Raw genomic sequence first — 21,017 nt, 5'->3', positions numbered from 1 at the left:
TCCGAACACTTTAAGATGCTCTAAAGCTGGTTTTTGACCTGTCAACAACTCATAGGAGAGTTAAAGTGCAAAATGCGACTTGGTAGTCGATTAATGAGATAAGCTGCCGTGGACACCCCTTGAGACCAAAAAACTTTGGGAACACTCATTTGAAACATTAATGCTCGAGTTTTCTCTAATAAGTCACGGTTTTTTCTCTCGGCTATTCCATTTTGTTGTGGAGTACCAACACAACTAGTTTGATGAATAATGCCATGCTTGCTCAAGTATTGTGACATAATGTGTGTCATAAATTCAGTGCCATTATCTGATCGTAGGACTTTGATTTTGGTTGAGAATTGAGTGAGAACAAGCTGATGAAAATCTTGAAATACATTGGCAACATCACTTTTTGATTTTAAAAGATACAGCCAAGTAAATCGAGAGTAGTCGTCAACAAAAGTAACAAAATATTTGTAGCCATCAAAAGATTCAAGAGTTGGACCCCAAACATCGGAATGCACTAAATCAAATATTTTATTGGAATGAGAATCAGAAGACGGAAATGATAGTCTAGTAGATTTTGACAGGTGACATACATCACAACTTATTGAAGATTTATGCAGATTTGGAAAAATCTTGGATAGAATGGGCTCCGAAGGATGAGCTAAACGTTGATGCCACAACGATTGATTTGAAGATGAAGTAGTGTTTACATGAAAACCCCGAGACGTGGGAACATCATTGGAAAGGTAATAAAGCCCTTGATAGAAAAACCCTTCACCAATCGTCTTCTTGGTGATAAGATCCTGAAAAACAACTTTGTGAGGAGAAAAAATAGCACAACAATTTAAGGCAGTTACAAGCTTTCCAACTGAAAGAAGTTGAAAGGGAAAAGAAGGGACGTAAAGAGCTGATGATGCCACATTTTTAGAGAGCAATTTTACCTTTCCTCGTCCAACCACAGTTGCATCGTTACCATTGGCTACAGATATTAGAGATGGAGGAAATAATGTTTCAAAGTCAAATAGATTGTTTGGACTATTAGTCACATGATCAGTAGCACCTGAATCTATAACCCAACAATTATGTACTTTACTAACAGTTAGAGCATTGGAAAAGGCATTCAAAATACCTGATATGTCTTTGGTAGAGACAGACTTATTCTCAGCCAAAAAACCCGCAAACTTTCCGAGCAAGGCATATGATTGTGAATTTTCAGGTTCATTATTCTCTTGAGCACCTTGTTTAGCCTGAAGGTAAGATGCAAATTCATTTATAAGAGTAACAGGGCTAGATGTAAACCTTGACAGTTCATCTGAAGTAGACGTAGTCACATGATTGGCCTTGTATCCTGATGATTGTGAACGTCTTGGAGTACCCTTATTATCTTTTGAAAATCTTGGTTTCAATTCAGGATGTAGAACCCAACATCTATCTTTTGTGTGGCCTAAGTTGTTGCAATGAGTACACTTCAAGTCTGGTCGTCTTCCTTTGTACCCCTTCTCTTCAATTTGCCTAACATGAGCGACATATGCCCGAGTTTCAGACAAATCAGATTTGATGTTGACATTCATAACTTTTCTACGAACTTCTTCCCGCTGAATGGTAGAACACACACTTGCGAGAGATGGTAACTCATGATTCATTAGAATACGACTGCGAAGATCTTCATATTCTGGTGCTAGACTGGCCAATAATTGAAAAATCTTATCCTCCTCAGCCCTTTTCAGCAAGGTTGCTGAATCTGTAGTATGTGGTCTGTACACTGCCAGTTCATTCCACATGCTTTTTAGATTACCAAGAAATTGAACAAAAGATTTACCTTCTTGGTGAAGACAAGCTATGTCTCTTTGAAGTTGGAACACACGGGCAGCATTATTTTGGTTGCCATACATCTCTTTGATGGCTTCCCACATGTTTGCAGCAGAGTCGGCATAGCTGAAGATTTCAGCTAAATGTATTTCCATCGAATTCAATAGCCAAGATCGCACCATCTGATCTGTGGCAAGCCAAGTTTCATACTCGGGTGATTTATCATTCGGAACAACAGTATCCTTATTGATAAATCCAAGCTTGGATCTCCCTCCAAGGGCCAAAGAAACAGTTCTTGACCAAGGGAGGTAATTAAATTCATTTAAAAGACTCGAACTTAGACGAAGATTTGAATTGGTCTCAAAAGGATTAGAAACAACAGCAGCAGATGATTCTGCTTTTGAAATAACAGGAGTGATTTCTGCCATTTTTAGACAAAACAAATAGAAGCAGATTTATGAGGACGAACTTCCTCTGATACCATGTAGAAAATAAAGATGCAGAGACAGAAAGCTTTTCTTTCTTATTATTCATGAACTCGTATTGCTTACATATATAAGCACTAGAATTATGCCATAGAATCAGTCGAAATTATTGACCTAGAATCAGCTAATCTAATCAGCCGAAATTATTGACATATCAACCGAAATTATTGACATAGAATCAGCTAATCTAATCAGCCGAAATTATTGACATAGCCGAAATTATTGACATAATAAGATAATCTAATCACACAATAATCAGCCGAAATTATTGACATAGAATCAGCTAATCTAATCACACAATATCCTCCAATATACTCTTATTAGTTTTTGTTAAGAACTAGGCTAAGTGCACGCTCATATACGTACCCAGTAGGTTTATATCTTCTTATCAATATATCACAATTCCCATATCAAAGGAATGTGGGATATTCGTATCAATTTTAGAGCTGAATCCTGAAACGCCAGTGATGTTTCAGTGTAGACCTATTTGAGTTCCCTCATGGGAACTTCTTCTGATATTCTCATCATTTGTTCTTCTTATTATTTATTTTTCTTCTTCTGGAGGTTAGATTTTGATTAGTTATGTTTTTAATAATAATTTAAGAACTTCAATATGTGTGCTCCTTTAGTTTCCTTTCCTCAACGCAGAGGTGGTTATAGAAAATTAGTTGCTTGTAGATTATTATGGTACTACTGGGTCACTGGGCTCTTTCCCACCAAGTATGGCACCTCACTGTAAGTCGCTATTGGCTCTATTATACTTCTCTTGAGATTTTAAGAGCAGAAGAAAACTATTTAGTGTAAGTGGGTAGTGTGAGAAATTTTTGTATTGAAGCTACATGCAAGCTAACTGATGCACCATGAGCTATATGAAAGGCCAACTGATGCCCGAAAAGGTAGTTTTATATTTCCCAACAAAATAGTGGAGGCAGAATCGTCTCATCTCTTTCTTGAGTCTATTCCAGAATCAATCAGCAAGAGTATGTATCAGTAAATTAATGGCTATATTACCTGCAAAGTTTCTGGACCTCACGAATTATTGCATCCCTTTGCTAGGCAATCTTCTAGGAAGAAAAGCTGAAAGTTGCTTAAAGTCGGTTGTCCGTTTGAAAAGTTCAATTGGAAATAATATACATATTATTATTTCCAATATGTATATTATTTCCAATTGAATGTCAATTTACAAATGCGTCATTAGTTGAACGGTAATCACATTATATGTAAGGATTATCCACCTATTATATCGTGGGTTCGAATCCTATCCTCTTCCCAAATCCCATTTTCAAAAATAAAATAAAATTGAATGTCAATTTTTCCCCCAAATTTTTGTCTAAGATGAGGGACGAGAAAAGTGTCAAACTTGGATGGTTTAAGGGCATATCGTTAAATTTTTCCATAGATTGTCACATTGGATTTCTCCGATGTGCCAAATAAGTGTCATACATGGAGGACAAAAAAGATAATTTCTCATGGTTGGGACACGAAAATGGGACCAAGACAAGTTTAAGGACGAAAATGAAACCACAGTCATAATTGAGAGACGAAAAATACATTTTTACCGAGATAAAAATGGTAAATTGCATAGCAAAACAGCCCAAAGACATCGCCTAACCAACAACACTCTTGAAGCACATGGCTCTCTCATTATCTTATTTATAAAATCTAATGTTAAATTTATAAATTTATGTTTTTTTATCACACATCAAACAACAAAATAACTAACACATAATATAATAATAATAAAATAATAAGAAATTATTATTTTAATGTCGTAGAAATTTAGAAAAGAGATAGTGATACATTGCGAATAGAGAACATACAAACTGTAAAAGTGACATTTTATAGATAGTCAAGAGATACAATGGAATGCGAATCTTCTGATAACCAAGGTTCTTAAAACCGGACCGGTCATCAAACCGGAAAAGTCTTCGGTTCACGGTTCAAAGGTTCAACCGGGGTTCAAACCGGGTTCGAACCGGTTTTAATGTAATGAATTATTTATATATATATTTATATTATATGCATATAATATGTAAGAAAACTTCATAAAAATACAATATATTCAAATAATGTACCATTTTAAACAAAGAAAATCTCATACCCTAGTGGTTAAAGCCTTTTTTTAATGAACAAAAGGTCATGAGTTCAAACCCTATAAATAAAAAAATTTCAAAAATATTTTATTAACATTAATAAATGACCGAACCGGCCAAAACCGGCCCAGTTCTGACCGGTTCAACCGAAGAACCGGCCGGTTCAACCGGAAATATCCCTGTTCACCAATCACCGGTTCTGGCACCTCAACCGGACCGGACAAGTGGCCGGTCACCGGTTGGACCGGTCCGACCGGCCGGTCCGCTCCGGTTTTCAAAACCTTGCTGATAACAGAACCAGCACTGGTGATATCTCTCAACCGTCGCAATTTTCCTCTTCTTCCTCTTGTCCACTCTTTCCACTTGCTCTTGTCATCCGTCTGCTGCGACTGCTTCGACTGGTGCCGCCGCCGTTTCAAGCGGTGGGAACTATGGGGAGGATAGTACGCAGAGGTTTTCACCGACGCAGGATGATATATAGTGGATTAGGGATCAGATCCGACTGAATGGTATCCGAATGCAACCGAATGTTCTTCGTAAGGACATCAATCCCGGCACTAGGGCTCAACAGCTCCAGGATCTCATTCAGTATGCAGACCTTCTAATTCTCGTTCTCCTTCTATTTGTATGTACTGTGTAGGTATGGGATTTGCGTTTTTTTATTTGTATGTGCATTGGTTAGTTTGCCTCGGTGATTTTAGGTCTCTGTTTGTTCTTATGTATCTATCATCTTTGTGTGTAGGTTAATTCATTAAGACAATTCTGATGATCAGGTGTTTGTGTGCATTCAAATCTGCGTTTTTGACTGAAATATGAGTTTCTGTTTTTCTGTTTCAAAGATATAAACTTCTACTGAAAATTTGTGATCATATGTGCTACATATTAACTGGTGTATTCAGGTATAATGTGTGAGGAGTTTGGGTGTTGAAGGGTATCTGGGGAAAAAAACCTTGAGAAACAGATGGAATTGAAGGAAAAACCTTTGATGCGGTGAATTTAACTTGACAAAGCAAAGACAATGTGAATTGTCTAATCAATTAATACTCCAGCCCCTGCTAGGCCTAGTTTTCCGTTAGTTGTGCTATTGGAATCCTCTTGTTGAAGATCTTATAAATGTTTGCTCTATAAATTTTAGTAGTGGCTTATTGCAAACCTTAACAAAACAATAAGTAGAAGCTAGCTTTGAAAAGCAAATTTTTTAAGGCTTTAAAAGCACTTAATAAGGAGAAGTATATTTTCATATGTATATTTAAAAAATCTTACCTCCGCCATTTACCTCATGAACGAATCGAAGAACCTAAAAGTAAACAATGCCTAACTCATTCATTAAATAGACATAAATAAGCTGCTTCTTTAACTGGTTTCTATTAGCACAAGCAATGGCAAACTAAGCCTTTTTCACACTTTTGCTCCTAGCTAGTGACCTTCTTGGGCTTGCTTTCTGTAAAGGATTTCCTTGTTATTGATTACTCATATTACTCTGTTCCTGAAGTTCTTTGTATATTTGATGTTTGTGCATTCTCGTTCAGCTTAGCTGTCTACTGGGTTGTAAAATTATGTATTGAAAATACTTCTTTATTGAAATTGAGTTTGGAATTTGGAAGTTGCATATTCAAGGGTATTTCACACTACGAAGAACCTGAATCAAACAATCATACTGCCCACCCATGTCCGGGCGAACTGCTCGTTGAAGAGCCCCACAGCAACTATGGGGAACCCTGGGCTGGTGGGCGAGATGTATTTGAGTTCCTAGCCAAGTCTTCACATCTTACTCCTGACTCTCACGTTCTTGAAATTGGGCGTGGCACACTCTGTATTGGCTTACATTTTATTCGCTATCTCAGTCCTGAACATTTCCTTTGCCTTGAAAGAGATGAGCTATCTCCCATGGCTGCATTCAGGTATGAGCTTCCTTCTCAGGGTCTTTTGCTCAAGCGTCCTGTGATTGTGAAAGGTGAGGACATGGAGTTCTTCAAGTTTGGCACAAGAGTTGTTTACGATCTGATTTATGCAAGTGCTGTTTTTCTTCATATGCCTGATAAACTGGTGTTGGTTGGATTGGAGAGGTTAGCAAACAAGTTGAAACCTTATGAAAGGTGAATCTTCGTATCTCATAACATAAAGTTTTGTTCAAGATTGAGAGGAGACGAATGCGCAAAGAGCCTTATAAGTTTGGGGCTCGAGTATATTGGAAAGCATACACATGACAGATTACTTTTTAATCATTATGAGATTTGGTTTGAGTTTAGGCGGTCTAAAGCTTAGGTGGTTGTGAATTATTTTTTGCAGAGTTTAGCTTGGCAGTTCTAGAAGCCTGAACGGAAGAAAATTTGCTGTGTTGACTGTAGATTAGTTCCTTTACACTTCCATAAGCTTGGCTCTTGATTGCCTTGTCAATAGATGCGAGTAGAAGAGATGGATTGATATCGCTGATCTTGAGTTGTTTATTTCAGTGTTAGTCTACATGCTTTTAGAGTGAATGAAGACCTTGTAGACGAAAGGAGGGATGCAGTAACTTTGATATTTGTTTTACTGAAGGCAAAAGTGGGGAGCTTGCCCCCTTCTGCTATTTTTGATTGTCAAATTATTTAATATATCCTGTTCAGAATGCAAATACTATTTATAGAAATATAGTTATATTTTTTGTAATGTTTCTGCTGTTTAACAAGTACCTCATCATACATTGAGTGCTAGTTTTTTTTGGCTACTGGGTAAAAGTTGAGTTTGTCTGTTGAAGATTCATCTTGTTAGGCTCTGTCCTCAGGGTTTAGATTGGATATTGCTGAGATATCATCCACAATTTCTGTTATTACTGATAACAGATCCACTGCGGGAGCCTTTTGTCTTGTGCACCAATGTTGTTTATCTTGCTTATTATAGATCCACTCATGCATGAGCTAAAAGATGCAGGTGACGAGCTAATTAAAATTAGTTGGTTTTGGCTTTTAGAGTCAGTGAAGTACCAAAGTGTCAAAATTCATGATTTTTCCTAGAGTTTGATTTTCCTTGAAACAGAGTACTGAAGTGTCCAAAATTCATGAATTTTCCTTAAGTTTGATTTTTCTTGAAACAGAGAGAACATTATTGTAACACTTTATTTCTTTCTTTCTAATATAGGTATGTAGCACAGATGCAATATTTGCTTGATTAATATATTCACTATTTTTTCCGTAAACCCTATACCATAGACAAACACCCAACACATTCCACAAAAAAAGAATGCAAACTCCACGAACACTAGCCAACATTTACCGCAAAACAGTATCTTCTTCTCCTGATACAATGATCTAACTCCGTCTCAGTATTGCTTGATCTCCTCCACGACGCAACTCTGCCTTTCATGGATGGATGAGATCAAAGGGGTCTTAACTGGGAACAATATCTCCCCAGATGAACCTGAAATGAGCTTCGAATCATTCAGTCTACTTGGTTAGTATTCACTTATCTCGATTACTGTGCATTCTTGCTTCTCTTTTATTTAGCAATCACTATGTTGAGTTTCAGGTTTTTCTTTTGTACATCAAAATTGAGCTGGAGCAGAGTTCACAGCAAAACCCTCCTCAAATATTTATTCAATTTTAGTTTTTGGGGTTTTTCGTTCAAAACTCGAGCTTGTTAATGAACTCCAATAGTTAAGACCGTACATACATACATGTTACCAATTATGATATATTCGGGTTTTGTTTGATGATTTACTCATCTCTGTTAGAGATAGGTTTTATGGAAAATGGAATAAATTTTCTTTTTTCCCCCTAGTTTTTAGTAAATGTAATTCTCACTCAGTATATCATGAGTGTGCTGACCTGAAGGATAAGTTCATCCTGTTTGCCAATGAAAATGTTCGAGGTTGAAATGGTGCTTTATTTATTTGGTTTAGTCAAAATGATCTTGAACAAGCATTTTATCATACCCCCACACCATGGTATAATTTCCCGATGAAAGTGACTGCTATTGCGTTGTTTTTTTTGTCTTTTGCTGGTTTATTATCTCAATTTTTTTTGAAGATTTCTCATTCACCAGTGCTATTTTCGGTATATTTTACTTTTAGCTTTTTGTATGTTGGACGTGTAGAGTTTGCTGATGGACTGAAGACTGCAAGGAGTTTAGGGACATTCAAGCAATATATGGTGGGTCGAAGCAGCGAAGCCACATTTTCTGATGCTTTTGAAAAGCAGTAAGCAATTCTTCTATACCTTGGAGGCTCTGATCCTACTGGAAAGGTTGGTTTTTTCTTGTTCATGCAAAATAAAACTGTTGTAGGCGACTTGGAGTCTTGTGGTACTTTCCCACTTTGTGCCCAGATAATGAAAAATCAAAGAATGAATGTAAGTAGACCAACAGGCCTATATGTATTTTCATCCATTTGGTGTTTGTTTGATACCGTTGTCAAAAGAAAGTGTCTTCTTTATTTTCATCCATTTGGTGGTTTCCTGGTTATGGTTTTAGGTTTCTTGATTTATAGATCCTCCAAAGCAATCAAAAACAAGAAGCAGCAAAGCATTTTAATTACACAGCGACTGACGTGGAGAATGCGCTTGAAAAGTTAACTTGGGCTAATGAAGCACAAAAAAAAAGAGTAGAGAACTTAAAGAAAGAAGGAAAACCAATGCCGAAGAGCCTCGGTGAGGTATTATCTTGTTGATTCCCCAACTCAGTACTGCTTAAATCACTCTACTGTGTGGGCTTTGTGTTTGTCCACTCATTCTATTTTACTGTAGTGGTGATTCTATGATCATAAATGGAGTTATTAAAACTTATATGAAAGTACTTGTGCACAGTTGATTTTTGATTATTTCGGATAGAAGAAAATTAGAACTTTCTATTGATTTGCACATGGGTAAGTCAATATGTGTGTTTTGATTGCTGCATTTTTATATTTACGTTGCTTGTTTGATGTATACAGGCGTGGTCTTGTGCACAGGGAGTTGTTTACCTTTTTACCTTGTTTGATGTATGGAATATGAATTTTCAACCTCGGGTGAAAGTAAATGTTATAATAATATGAATGTTCAATGTTCATTCAAAGCATGCCTTATCAATTGCATTTTTGTTTTAAGAGGTGCTTTGACTGTTCAAAATAAATATTATCAATCGGTATTTATGTTTTCTAGGTACAAAAGCTGATGGGTCAACTCCATTGGATCTTGCTAAGAGTGGGCAGATCAGTCGGAATGCACTTTATCCATGTGGTTCCAAGAAGAGTTACAAGCGGTGTGTCCGTCATCTCTGAACTTTTTAGCTGTGCAGCTTACCTTTGACTTTCTAGATTGCATTTGTGCTTTTGTCCAATAAACTACTTCAAAATGAAATACAGAATCTGATTTGATGATTATGTATAGAATTGTAAGCCTTTGAGCATGTTTAACTACATAGAATTGCACTTGTTTGGCCTGCACCCCGTTGGTGCTTGAATAAAATTTTTCCCATTCAAAAAAAATAAAAATAAAAATAAAAGAAACCCGTGATCTTCATTTCTAGGGAGTGGCAAGTCAAACTGAGACAGGAATCTTTTTTTCTGGCTGGTCTTTCCTTTGATATGATCTAGAAACTATAGTATATTACCATTTTATTATGTGAGTATAGAATATTAGTATTTTTTAAATTTTAATAACTATGTTGTGCATGAAGAAAATAAAAAAAGAGAGTTGCAATTTGTTGATAACTTCTGCTTGTAGAAGTCGATGTTGATTATGCTTAATCAGTCTGAAGTTGTGTTTGATACATGGACTAGTTAGTTGTGTCAGCTTACGTGCATATGAGGCCTATGTTTGCTGTAAAACCACCATAGCTTAGAAAACTAGAGTTATGGAGAAAGACCTCTCTACCTTCATTCAGTTGGTTAGTGGTTTGGGAATCAATTTTACATGAAGAGGTACTTACTAGAAGAGAAAATATATATGTTAATTGGTGCTTCATGTGTCAAAGAAACGGGGCAGCTGAAACCATCTTTTAATTTACTGCAACTTTGCAATTGTGTGCTGATAGTTGGGTTATTTGGAATTTAATGGGTTATACCATAAACAGGGAAAAAATTGTTTCTTTTTTGGAGTGGATGATGCATGAAAAAGAAAAAGAAAAGGTTAGGAGGAAGCTTTGGATGACTGAATGCATTACTTATTATTGACAATCCCAAACCTGAGAAATAGAAGGGTTTTCCTGTCAAAGATAAATGAATTTCTGGACGTCGTATTTTGGACAAAACAAAAGCACTCCAGATAGTCAGATACAATAGACGATTTGATCCTGTTCATAGGAGAGCTTACGTAGCTGGCTGGTAACCTTGTAATTACAACTTCCGTTATTTATTTTGTTAGCTGTAATTTGGTCCTTTCTTCTAGCTTGTAGTCTTGTACTCAGCATTCTTTAAGAGAATCAAAGCCTTACTGTTTCCCTTTGTTTTGATAAAATCATTCTCAAATATAAAAGAAAAGGTAGAAAAAAAGGCATTTTCTTATGTTTTAGAGATAAAAAGCAGTTTATGAATATGTATTGTCTAAACTGAACCTTTAAATGCTTGTTTGATGTCTTTAATTAGCTCATGTATTTCTTAGTTAGTTATGTCTTTCATCACTGCAACAATCAGGGTTCAAAGAACTTTCTTCTCCAGAAATGTTGTGGTTATAAAAATGATGCGCACTTGATTCTGCAGGAAATTGTTTTGTTCAATTAATTAGCTCATTTATCTTGTTTGTTGCGTTGCAACGAAGGTGCTGTGGCAAGGAATAGGAAATACTATGGAAGAAGAGAACTAGATACCATATTAGCTTAGCAGCCCTGGGATACAGGGAGCACCTCAAAGATGCTGGAGCCAGCGACATCTTGCAATCGAGGACTCAGCTCAGTGGAATCCTTTTTTATTATTTTGTTTTCCTCTAATAATTTTTAAAAGGATCAATATTGCTTTTAAGGAACAGCTCTTACAGGTGTTCAACAGAGGGATAAATCAATGTGGATCGTACAATTCTTATATTCAGTACTTAGATTGGTTTCCTTCATTTTCTTAATGCATTTTTTCTTATAATTTTACATGTAGAGATGCTAACAGGGTGCCTGGGCTTTGTTCTATCTTGAATTGGTTCTTAAGTTACAAGCTTCTCGGAAAGGAAAGGCCTAAGTTAGGCAAAAAGAAAAGTGGCATGAACATGATCCACTTATTTGAACTGTTATTTGTTGTCCTTTAAAGCAGATTCTCTACCCAGAATTTCTTTAAAATTTCTAGTGGAAGTCAAGGCTGAATAAATTAAATTTCTAGTGGGTTTTGCTGTGCAGTTGTGTAACACTACCTATATTTCCACGAAGTTCAAGGTTGGATTCTCCCTTACTCATAATAATCTATAGCAGACACTTGAACGAAAACACCTTTAAAAAAGGGTTTGGATAAGGAGGATGAAAGGAGTTTGGGGAACATTCATAACAATATTAAAGCTAACTTTTGAATAATTTAAGCTGACCATGCCAAATGAGCCTATGTGAGCAAGTTTTTGTGGCTTAATAAGTGTATCCCCAAATTCTCTTTTCTTGAAGGTTAAAGATCCTCAAATCGTAAACAATTTAGCAGGATTAATCCATCTCCCAATTTGTCAAAAGTATGCAAATATTTTACTAGACCATAGTTTAACCAATCAATTAAATTCAATCCTCATTGAAACCCTCTAACTTCTCTCTCTAAGAACTTTTCCCTCACCTCTCTCTAACTTTTGTAGATCTGATCGGAGGAGGAGGTGGAGATCATTCTTCTCCGCTTCCTCTTCCCTATGTTGCTGTTTTCTTTCTTTCTCTTGGGACAACCTTAGTATGTTTGTCGAATTATTTGAGTTCTCTGAGTGTTCTATCTATGGGTTTGTCGATTAACAATATCAGCGCGACAACGATGAAGATGATGATGCTGATGATCGATCTCTTTCGATTTACATCCGGATCTACCTCTACTTCCATATTTGCTTTCCTACTTCCTCAAATTGTCTGATCTATTTTGGATACAGTTTAAAACATCTGGATCTATAGATGCAAGTTTATCGCTTTGTTGTCTCAATCCTGTCTCAAGTGAAGACAAAAGTTCTATATTTGTTTTGTATTGTGTTTTCATTTTATCTTTAAAATCGGGTGTTTATCCCGGTGTAGTGCCTCCAAACTTCCTTTGTACCGGGAGGGTTTAGTCTATTGTTTTTTATTTTGTAGTTCTCATTTTTTGTGGGTTGTATTCCACCGTTTCTGGTGGCTTGATTACCGTTTAACCTTATATTCTCTTACCTGAAATTCGGGTATATGAATATATTTAGGTCCGTAACCTTTTAAAAACAATTCAATTTTCTTTGTGGACGAGTGTAAACACAAATTTTTCATTGGCTTGCTTGACACGAGTGACTTTTACGCTATTGCAAGGACCCGATTAGTTTATATAGTGTGTACTCATATAGTGGCTCTGTATTTTTGGATTAATAAAAAGCATCATTATCAGCAGCTGTGGAAAAAATGAAGCAATGGGAATTCTACGAAGTCTTATAAATGCCAAGGTTTAACATCTAAGCCTCAATCACAATAACAAGCAAGAGAAAACCACTTAAACTAGAGAGATGGTGAAATCCTCAACTCCCCGTCTCCTCCTTGTGCTGGTGCTCCTCATCTTTGCCTCTGGTAACAATGTTTCACTTCTCTAAACCTTTTTTTCCATACCATTTCATTCATTAATTCATTCGGATGACTTATAAAACAAAGCATGTGTGTGTGTGTGTGTGTGGCTTCATCGAGTTTTAATGAAGCAATTAATTAGTGATCAACGCATCAATTGATTGCAGATGAGAAAATGGTGGACAAGGCAGAGGCAAAGGATTGTCACAAGGTGTGGAACTGCAGAGGAGACCAACGTTGCTGGGATGACTGCAAGAAGAGATACAATGGAATGGGACTATGTGATTTGTACACTGCACCATCTGTTCCCAAACAGTGCTTTTGTGCCTACAAGTGTTGATGTATAAAATAATGCCCATGCAGACTCACTATGTATTCACTATAATCATCATGTGTGGTACGGTATAATAAGGTGTCGTTCGGAGTTTATAATTTCCTAGTGTAATATGGTTTTGTCCAGCATTTGTAAATTCCTAAAATGGCTGGTAAATGAACACTCTTAGAGTGAGTTTGGTTTGTTTTCTATTTTTTGTTTTCCATTTTTGTTTCATTTTCTATTTTCTATTTCTGTTTTCCAAAGAATAGAAAACGTGTTTGGTTTATAAATAAAAAACTATTTTTGTTTTCAAAGGATTAACTAAACAATGCACTAGTTAATCATAATTATTTTTAACTAGCTGTGGTAAAAAAAAAAAAGGGATGTTTTTTAAAGAATCTCCAAAGATTGAAGCACATCCACATATTATTTAATGCAAACATATAAATAGACGTTCACGCGAAATATGACAGAGGTTTCCCAAAACATTATAAGAAAATCACATTAATTAACTTAATTCTTGTCTTTAAAATGGAATAAATGTCTGCGTGTCAATTAATCATTGTACCAAATACTAAATTTATGCTACTTTACCTTAGGGGTGTCAAAAAAGGGTTCCAACTCGGTTCCGAGTCGGATAACAACACATGTTTACAAAATATTTGTATGTCGGACCCTACCCTGGATTGAATTTGGAACATATTTAATTGATCAAACCCGGATTGATTTAAATCCAAACAATTAAATCGAACAATAAATTAATCCGAGTTAGGGTCCGGATAAGATTTTTGTGTTTGACCCGGATCTAGTTTTAAGCCAAACAAAAATTTTGTGTTTGAACCCGGGTTTCGACACTTAGTTTAATCCAAATCAAATAAATTCGATCATCCAGACCGGACAAAATTTTACCACCCTACTTTACCTCAATACTGCCTCTCCAGCAACCTCCTGTTTCTACACATATCACTCACCTCCCAATATATATATAACTACTGAACTTAGAGTCCACTCTAATGGTCCTACACAAAGGGACCCACAAATAGAATAAGTGGAATATAATGATTAAAGCCAAACATCTTATATTAGGGGTGACTTCAGAATGAACATGCAGATACGAAGACGGAAAGTGAGAGGGTCCGTGTTTTCTAAATAATAGAAAACGACTTTCTTTTGTTTTCTATTTTCTAAGCATTTTCCGTTTCTGATGTTTTCCAAATTGACATACCAAACACGTTTTCTGCCTTTTTTCTATTTTCTAGAAAATGAAAACAGAAAACATATAGAAAACAAGTGAACCAAACACACTCTTAACCTCTCCACTGACTGCTTTGTTATAATATGTGTGCTCAATCTTGCTATTATGGAATGGAACAATGGTAACAGATGCTCACTATGTTCATAAATCATAACAGAGAAGGTTAGGTGGGAAGTAGATTTAGACCTAATAAATCTATACTGGTGGCACTGTATTTCATTCTTAAACACTCCCACATCGGAAAGATAGAGACAAGTCAAGGCAATCTGAGTACATAAAGAGCAGGCTTAGTAACTTTGAAACATACTTACCTGGACGGGATCAATAGGCGATCAATAAGGCTCATGGCCTTGGTCAGTGACCTCCATTGCACGCTGGAGGGGTGCTGCCCTAAGGTCTCCATAAATTGGGAGAGCCTACGTCATAATTTGTTGTAGAGGGGGCCTGCGTTCGGGTGGTCACTACCAAAATATCGTTCAAAATAATTTGTATTAGCAGGCAAGCGAAGTCCGCAATTTTATGAGATCTGATGAAGGATCAAGACGAGTTAAATTATTTTTAGCATGAGAAGGGGGCTTAAATTTTGTCATGTGTCCAAGTCCTAAAGACCTGACTAAGCAAAGCAGAAGATCGTTGCCAAAGCGACTGTGTAGATTTGGAGATTGTTTGTGATGATTTTAACGGTGTAATCCTGCTTACAAAATATATATTTTTTTCCCAAACCTACTTTTCAATGGCTCGGATCAACTCTATAATAAAAGTGATCATGGACTAAGGGGCCCAAATGGCCTATCCCGCTGTCAAGTCCAATTTTTTGTGGGCTTATACAAAGATTCCCTACACTTTTTGTATCAGGCGGAGTCGCAATTAGTTGAAACTCTTATAATTTTTATTTTAGGGAAAGTTTAGGCTGGTTGCATGAGATTGAGGGGGGAACCAGTTCATCAGTGAAGATGTTATTAACCTGTTCACTCTTTAGATTTGACGGTTCTCCCCTAAATCCACATGTTTGTACATAGTGCACCGGTACTCCCCCAACCTTGGTGGCCATGTAGGCTGTAGCAAAAGCAACTTTAGTTTAGCGGTTCAAAAAAAATAATATTTTTCAATCAGTGATTTTTATTATCCGCAATGCTTATCTAAACATGTACATTAGCTAGCCTAGCTATGTAAACTTGCACATTTTGGTTAAAACACATTTAAATAATTTACAAAAGTCTATATATTTTTGTTAAAACTTTGTACATCAATTATAACTATGTGTACAAATTTTGGCATAAACTGGCACATAAACATACAAAGTTAAACGAAAAATGTACATGCTATTTTGTCTAATGTAGGAATAATTTAATCTTAAAAAATTTTAGATTTGGGCATATAAAAGAAATAATGGTCAAAGTTAAAATCCACTGATATATATAAATATATTTTATATTGACACCAAAGCAAAATTTCTTTTGTTACAAGCCACTTGACCCTAATTTTCCATAATTTTATCATGCCTGCTAGACCTCTTCCATGAGGTGTTCCCGTATATTTCAATATATATATATATATATATATATTAAATAATCATGTAAATTACATGGATTAATTCACAACTAATAGAATTCATAAAACATCCTAATTTGGAAATAAATGGGTTTAATATCTTGCGTTTAAAATATTTCTAAATCAATAGCATAAAATCTAGGGTTTTACAATATGTATAAAAAGCACATTCCTATAGAATTAAAAAATCACTTTAAAAGACTACCTCAATTTGTGAGATCCAAGGTTCATTTTGTAGATATATTTTGGCTCCACATAAAGATAAAATTATTGAGTAGTTTTTCAGATTTACTCTGAAATTTATCTGTGAGTATGGAAGGGAAGAGTAACATATGAAAAAATAGCATAAGAAAGAGCATCAACATGATGTATTTAGCACGAAGTAATTAGCTTTTTATTGATATGAATACTATATATATATATATATATATATATATAGGGAATCCAAATCCAATCCAAATACTATAGGATTCTAATTAAGTAAAAGTCTAGTGTTGTGTTAAATATATCAATGAGCCATTGAGCCCACTAAACTCTTGTAGCTTAATTTCTGTATCTACGTACCTTCTCAATAAATTCATTTGCTTTAACTTTTCATGAAGAGCCGTGTGTGTAGACATAGACTTGCAATATTCTCTTCTTAATTTGTGTGTGCTGTGTTTTTCTTGGCACCCAATGAGACTTGTTGCCTTATAAGCTCCAAATCAATAGAATTCAATGGAGTGGTTGGGTTGGTTTTTCCATTTTAGGATATATGAATTCGACTAATCACCTACATATTAACATCTTCTAACTAACATATCTAGATTTTAGGCATAGGATGTTTTACAAGAAGCCAAAAAGTCCACCATATTGGTCCTGAAACACCAAGAACAAACATAGATGGGATGATAAGATCTTTCATCACAATAAATATTTAGTGAAAATGGATATCAAAATTAATGTAAAATTACTCATAATCATAATCTCACGATTGATTCATAGATAATAGAAATCAAATTTAAGGTAATTAATCTCAATTAGTAAAAATAACCAAAGTCATATCATTAAAATCTAATACACACATAATTAAAGTCATTAATTGATTCGACAGCACAGACGCTGGTCCAACCGGTGACTCAAGAACCAACCCCTTTATGTATCACTACCTGGGTCTGATAAATCCGAAGAATGTGAATCACCAAAGGAAGTGAAGAAAGAGAGCCATGGCCATGGCCACCATTATCACCACAAGAATCATCAACTCCATAATCATCGCCATAAATCACCTACAAGGTCTCAGATTGTTCATTCGGACACTGCTTTGCACAAAAGGGGAATCCACTCTCCATTGCACACAAAAGCCAGGGGAGCATAGATTGATTAGTTAACACGATCAATGAAGTGGGGCTATATGCCTATTTCCAAAAATAATTCCAATAAGTTTACTTTTTGTTTGTTTAGACCTTGTTGGGGTCTGTCAATTAAGGGTAAAAAGATACTTTTCGTCCCTCAACTATGGGACGAGTTTCATATTTGTCCCTAAGCTTTTTTTTCTCCCATTTGCGTCCCTCAACTATTGAAAAGTATCATTTTCGTCCTTTCAAGTGAGATTGAAGTTGGGAAAAATCTGATCTGACGAACAATATGATGCCACGTAGGATTTTTCAATGGCCGGATTTATTCGAGGGACAAACATGGTACTTTCCCATAGTTGGGGGACGAAAAAGGGAAAAAAAAAGAGTTAAGGGACGAAAATGAAACCCAACCAATAATTGAGGGATGAAAAGTACTCTTTTGCCGTCAATTAAGTGGTTGAAATAAGCTGTCTCTCTATTATTGAAGATGGGCCTATATGCCTATTTCAAAAAATAATTCCAATAAATTTACTTTTTGTTTGTTTAGACTTTGTTTGGGTCTATCAATCAAATGGTTGTAAGTTGCCTCTCTCTATCAATGAAGATGGTGCTATATGCCTATCTCAAAAACAAAAAAAACTTGCATTACGCATTAATGGTCCAAAAATGCAAGTACTACACGACACCTAAGCCACGTGGTTAGCTTGATTAAAAGAAAGAACCTTCTACCATGCCTATAAATTTCATTTTTTTTATCTCAACAAATTTAGATGTGAAGTTTGGAAAAAAGTTAAATAATTTCAAATGCATGATCTGTTGCACATCTTATTTCATTCCAAATTTCGTTTTTTTTTTTTGATAAAACGACTTAACCACATATATATTTCACGAGCCCTCGCTTATGGCGGAGGAAAACCTTAGGAGTACATGAAGAAAAAGCAAAACAAAAAGAAACAAAGAGCTAGTACTACAGTCCTAAAGGCCTTCAAGGAAAAAGCCAGCTAGAACAATAGCAAAGAAGGACAAAAGAAAACACTGAAATCTAAAACAATACCAATAAAGTTAATTTACTAGATAAATTAGAAAAAATCTAGGACCATAGAACCATATCAGTTGTCCTTAGACAACCATCCTGTAGTACCCGGTTTTCGTCCGGCCAAAAAAAAAATACAAAATACAAAAAATAATAATATATATATATATCATATAAAAATAAAAAAATATATATAAGAAAAAGTAGCCGAAAGTAAAAAGAGAAAGGAGAAGAAAAAGAGAAAAGAAAGAAAGAGAAAGAAGAAAAAGAGAAAGGAGAAGAAAAAAAGAGAAAAGAAAGAAAGAGAAAGAAGAAAAAGAGAAAGAAGAAAAAAGTTTTTGGGGGGGAGAAAAGAAGAATAGAAGAAGGAAGGAGGCGTGAGAGAAAGGGGAGAGGTTTTGAGCCCGGAAGAAAAACAAAAAAAAAGAAGAGAGGAAGAAAGGAGGCGTGAGAGAAAGGGGAGAGGTTTTGAGCCCGGAAGAAAAACAAAAAAAAGAAGAGAGGAAGAAAGAAAACCGTGAGAGGAAAAAGAGGGAAGAGCCGCCGTCGGATCGAGAAGAGAGAAGCAAAATCGGAAAAGGTAGTCATATGCTTTGATTTACTTCCCTACCATTTTCTTGATTCCACTTTTGTTGTGAGCTTATGGTTCTATTTCAGAGCAGTAGGATGCGGGTTCTAGTTTTGCCTCTGGTTTTAATCTTCTAAAAGATGCATTTGTTGTTGTTTAGATTTGGTGCTATCTTGTGTATGTGTTTTTGATGCACTGTTTCCTATTTCTCTGGATTCACATTCGTACTCGATGCTCCATGCTATTGTGATTCTGTTCTTTTTCTGATTTGTTCTTAGATCCATTTTCTGGACCCATATTCTTAGATCCATGTCTCGGTTCCCATTTTGAGTTTGTTGTGCTGGTTATATGTTAATGAGTGATTGAGATTTTGTCTCCTATACTTGAGACTCTATGTTTGGATTTTGCTTCCTGTATTCCGTGTAAGCATATATTGATCTCTGCATATATATGTGTTTACATGGATGTGTATATATATGTATAGCGTATGTATATATAGGTGTGCAGTGTGTGCGTATATATATATGCAGTGGGCGTGTGTATATGTGTGCATCGTGTGTGAATGTGTGTGTTGTGCGTGTATATATATACAGTGGGTGTATGCACGTATATGTATAGTGTATTGTGTTTGTATATGTATATGTACCAGCTTGTGGATGTGTTTATATATGTATATGTGCATACATGATATGGTTGTGTATGATATTGTATATGTTTATATGTGTATATGAATCTTTAAATATGGAAGTAATTTGATATTATATTTGAATACCTATTTGACCTTCCTCTTGTTGAATTTTGCTACGTGGATTGGGCTTGGCTCCAACGGGATCGGGCTTGGATATTATTTGGACGAGTTGATGGAGGCTTGAGCAATTTCAAGATTTTGTTTGGTTTATTGCAATTTGTGTATATTTGGCCCCCCCATATTGTGTAATTTATCTTATTCATGTCGATTTGTATAATTTCGACATTTATTATTTGGATTATTTGTACAAGTGTGGATTATGAATATATAGGCTTAAAGTTGAATATAGGTCATTTCAATTAAAGAAATCATAAGTTGATTTCCTTTATTTGAATTATGAACCTTATTTGATTTCATTTATGAATTTGCCATAAGTTGGCAATAATAGGTTAAATTGATAGATGACACTTTTCCAAATAATCATTTATACCATAAGTCGGTATTTAAAATTAAACCTACCAAAAGTTGGTAGGTCATTTTATCATTTATGCCATAAGTTGGTATTTAAAATTAAACCTACCAAAAGTTGGTAGGTCATTTTATCATTTATGCCATAAGTTGGTATTTAAAATTAAACCTACCAAAAGTTGGTAGGTCACTTTATCATTTATGTCATAAGTTGGTATTTAAAATTAAACCTACTAAAAGTTGGTAGGGCATTTTATTAAATAAACCATAAGTTGGTATCTAAAATTAAACCTATCAAAAGTTGGTAGGACATTTTATCATTAACACCATAAGTTGGTGTTTAAAATTAAACCTACCAAAAGTTGGTAGGACATTTTATCATTAACACCATAAGTTGGTGTTTAAAATTAAACCTACCAAAAGTTGGTAGGACATTTTATCATTAACACCATAAGTTGGTGTTTTAAATTAAATCTACCAAAAGTTGGTAGTGTGTCTCCAAATAAACACTATCATAAGTTGATAAGTGTGTTGCAAGTAATAATTCAAACTTTAACAATTATATCTTGCAAATAGCAAGTATCCATAAGATAGCCATTAGATTAATCCGGGTAACCGTTTTCAAACGGGAGTTGTGGGGTGCCTAATACCTTCCCCACACTCAATCGATCCCCGTACCCTTTTCTCTGGTTCGCAGGTCTTTTCGGTGTCCAATTGCACCTTAAATCAATTGGTGGCGACTCTAAACATTTTTTCATCCTCAATCGCCGGTCTGCGTCGTGACCCCGGTTGCGACAACTG

The 21,017-nt window shown here is 35.4% G+C and overlaps 1 protein-coding gene, 1 non-coding gene and 2 pseudogenes across 2 annotated transcripts; all 4 read left to right on the top strand.

Moving 5' to 3' along the window:
• Positions 1 to 4,648: 4,648 nt before the first annotated feature.
• LOC120008781 lies at positions 4,649 to 11,367 on the top strand (annotated as a pseudogene).
• Positions 7,162 to 11,367, top strand: LOC120009946 (annotated as a pseudogene).
• Positions 11,368 to 12,844: 1,477 nt separating this feature from the next.
• On the top strand, positions 12,845 to 13,504 carry LOC120009947 (putative defensin-like protein 184). Its single transcript, XM_038860683.1, has 2 exons — positions 12,845 to 13,006; positions 13,168 to 13,504. The coding sequence occupies exons 1-2, from the start codon at positions 12,946 to 12,948 to the stop codon at positions 13,338 to 13,340; spliced, it is 234 nt and encodes a 77-aa protein (XP_038716611.1). The 5' UTR covers positions 12,845 to 12,945; the 3' UTR covers positions 13,341 to 13,504.
• A 1,370-nt stretch (positions 13,505 to 14,874) lies between these two features.
• Positions 14,875 to 15,036, top strand: LOC120010019. Its single transcript, XR_005470805.1, has one exon. It is a non-coding gene; the product is annotated as a U1 spliceosomal RNA (small nuclear RNA).
• Positions 15,037 to 21,017: the final 5,981 nt, after the last annotated feature.

This window comes from Tripterygium wilfordii, chromosome 11 (assembly GCF_013401445.1).
Source record: "Tripterygium wilfordii isolate XIE 37 chromosome 11, ASM1340144v1, whole genome shotgun sequence".
In the NCBI taxonomy this organism is placed as follows: Eukaryota; Viridiplantae; Streptophyta; class Magnoliopsida; order Celastrales; family Celastraceae; genus Tripterygium; species Tripterygium wilfordii.
Note: the sequence above shows the minus strand (reverse complement) of the source record. Positions and strands in the feature narration are given on the sequence as shown.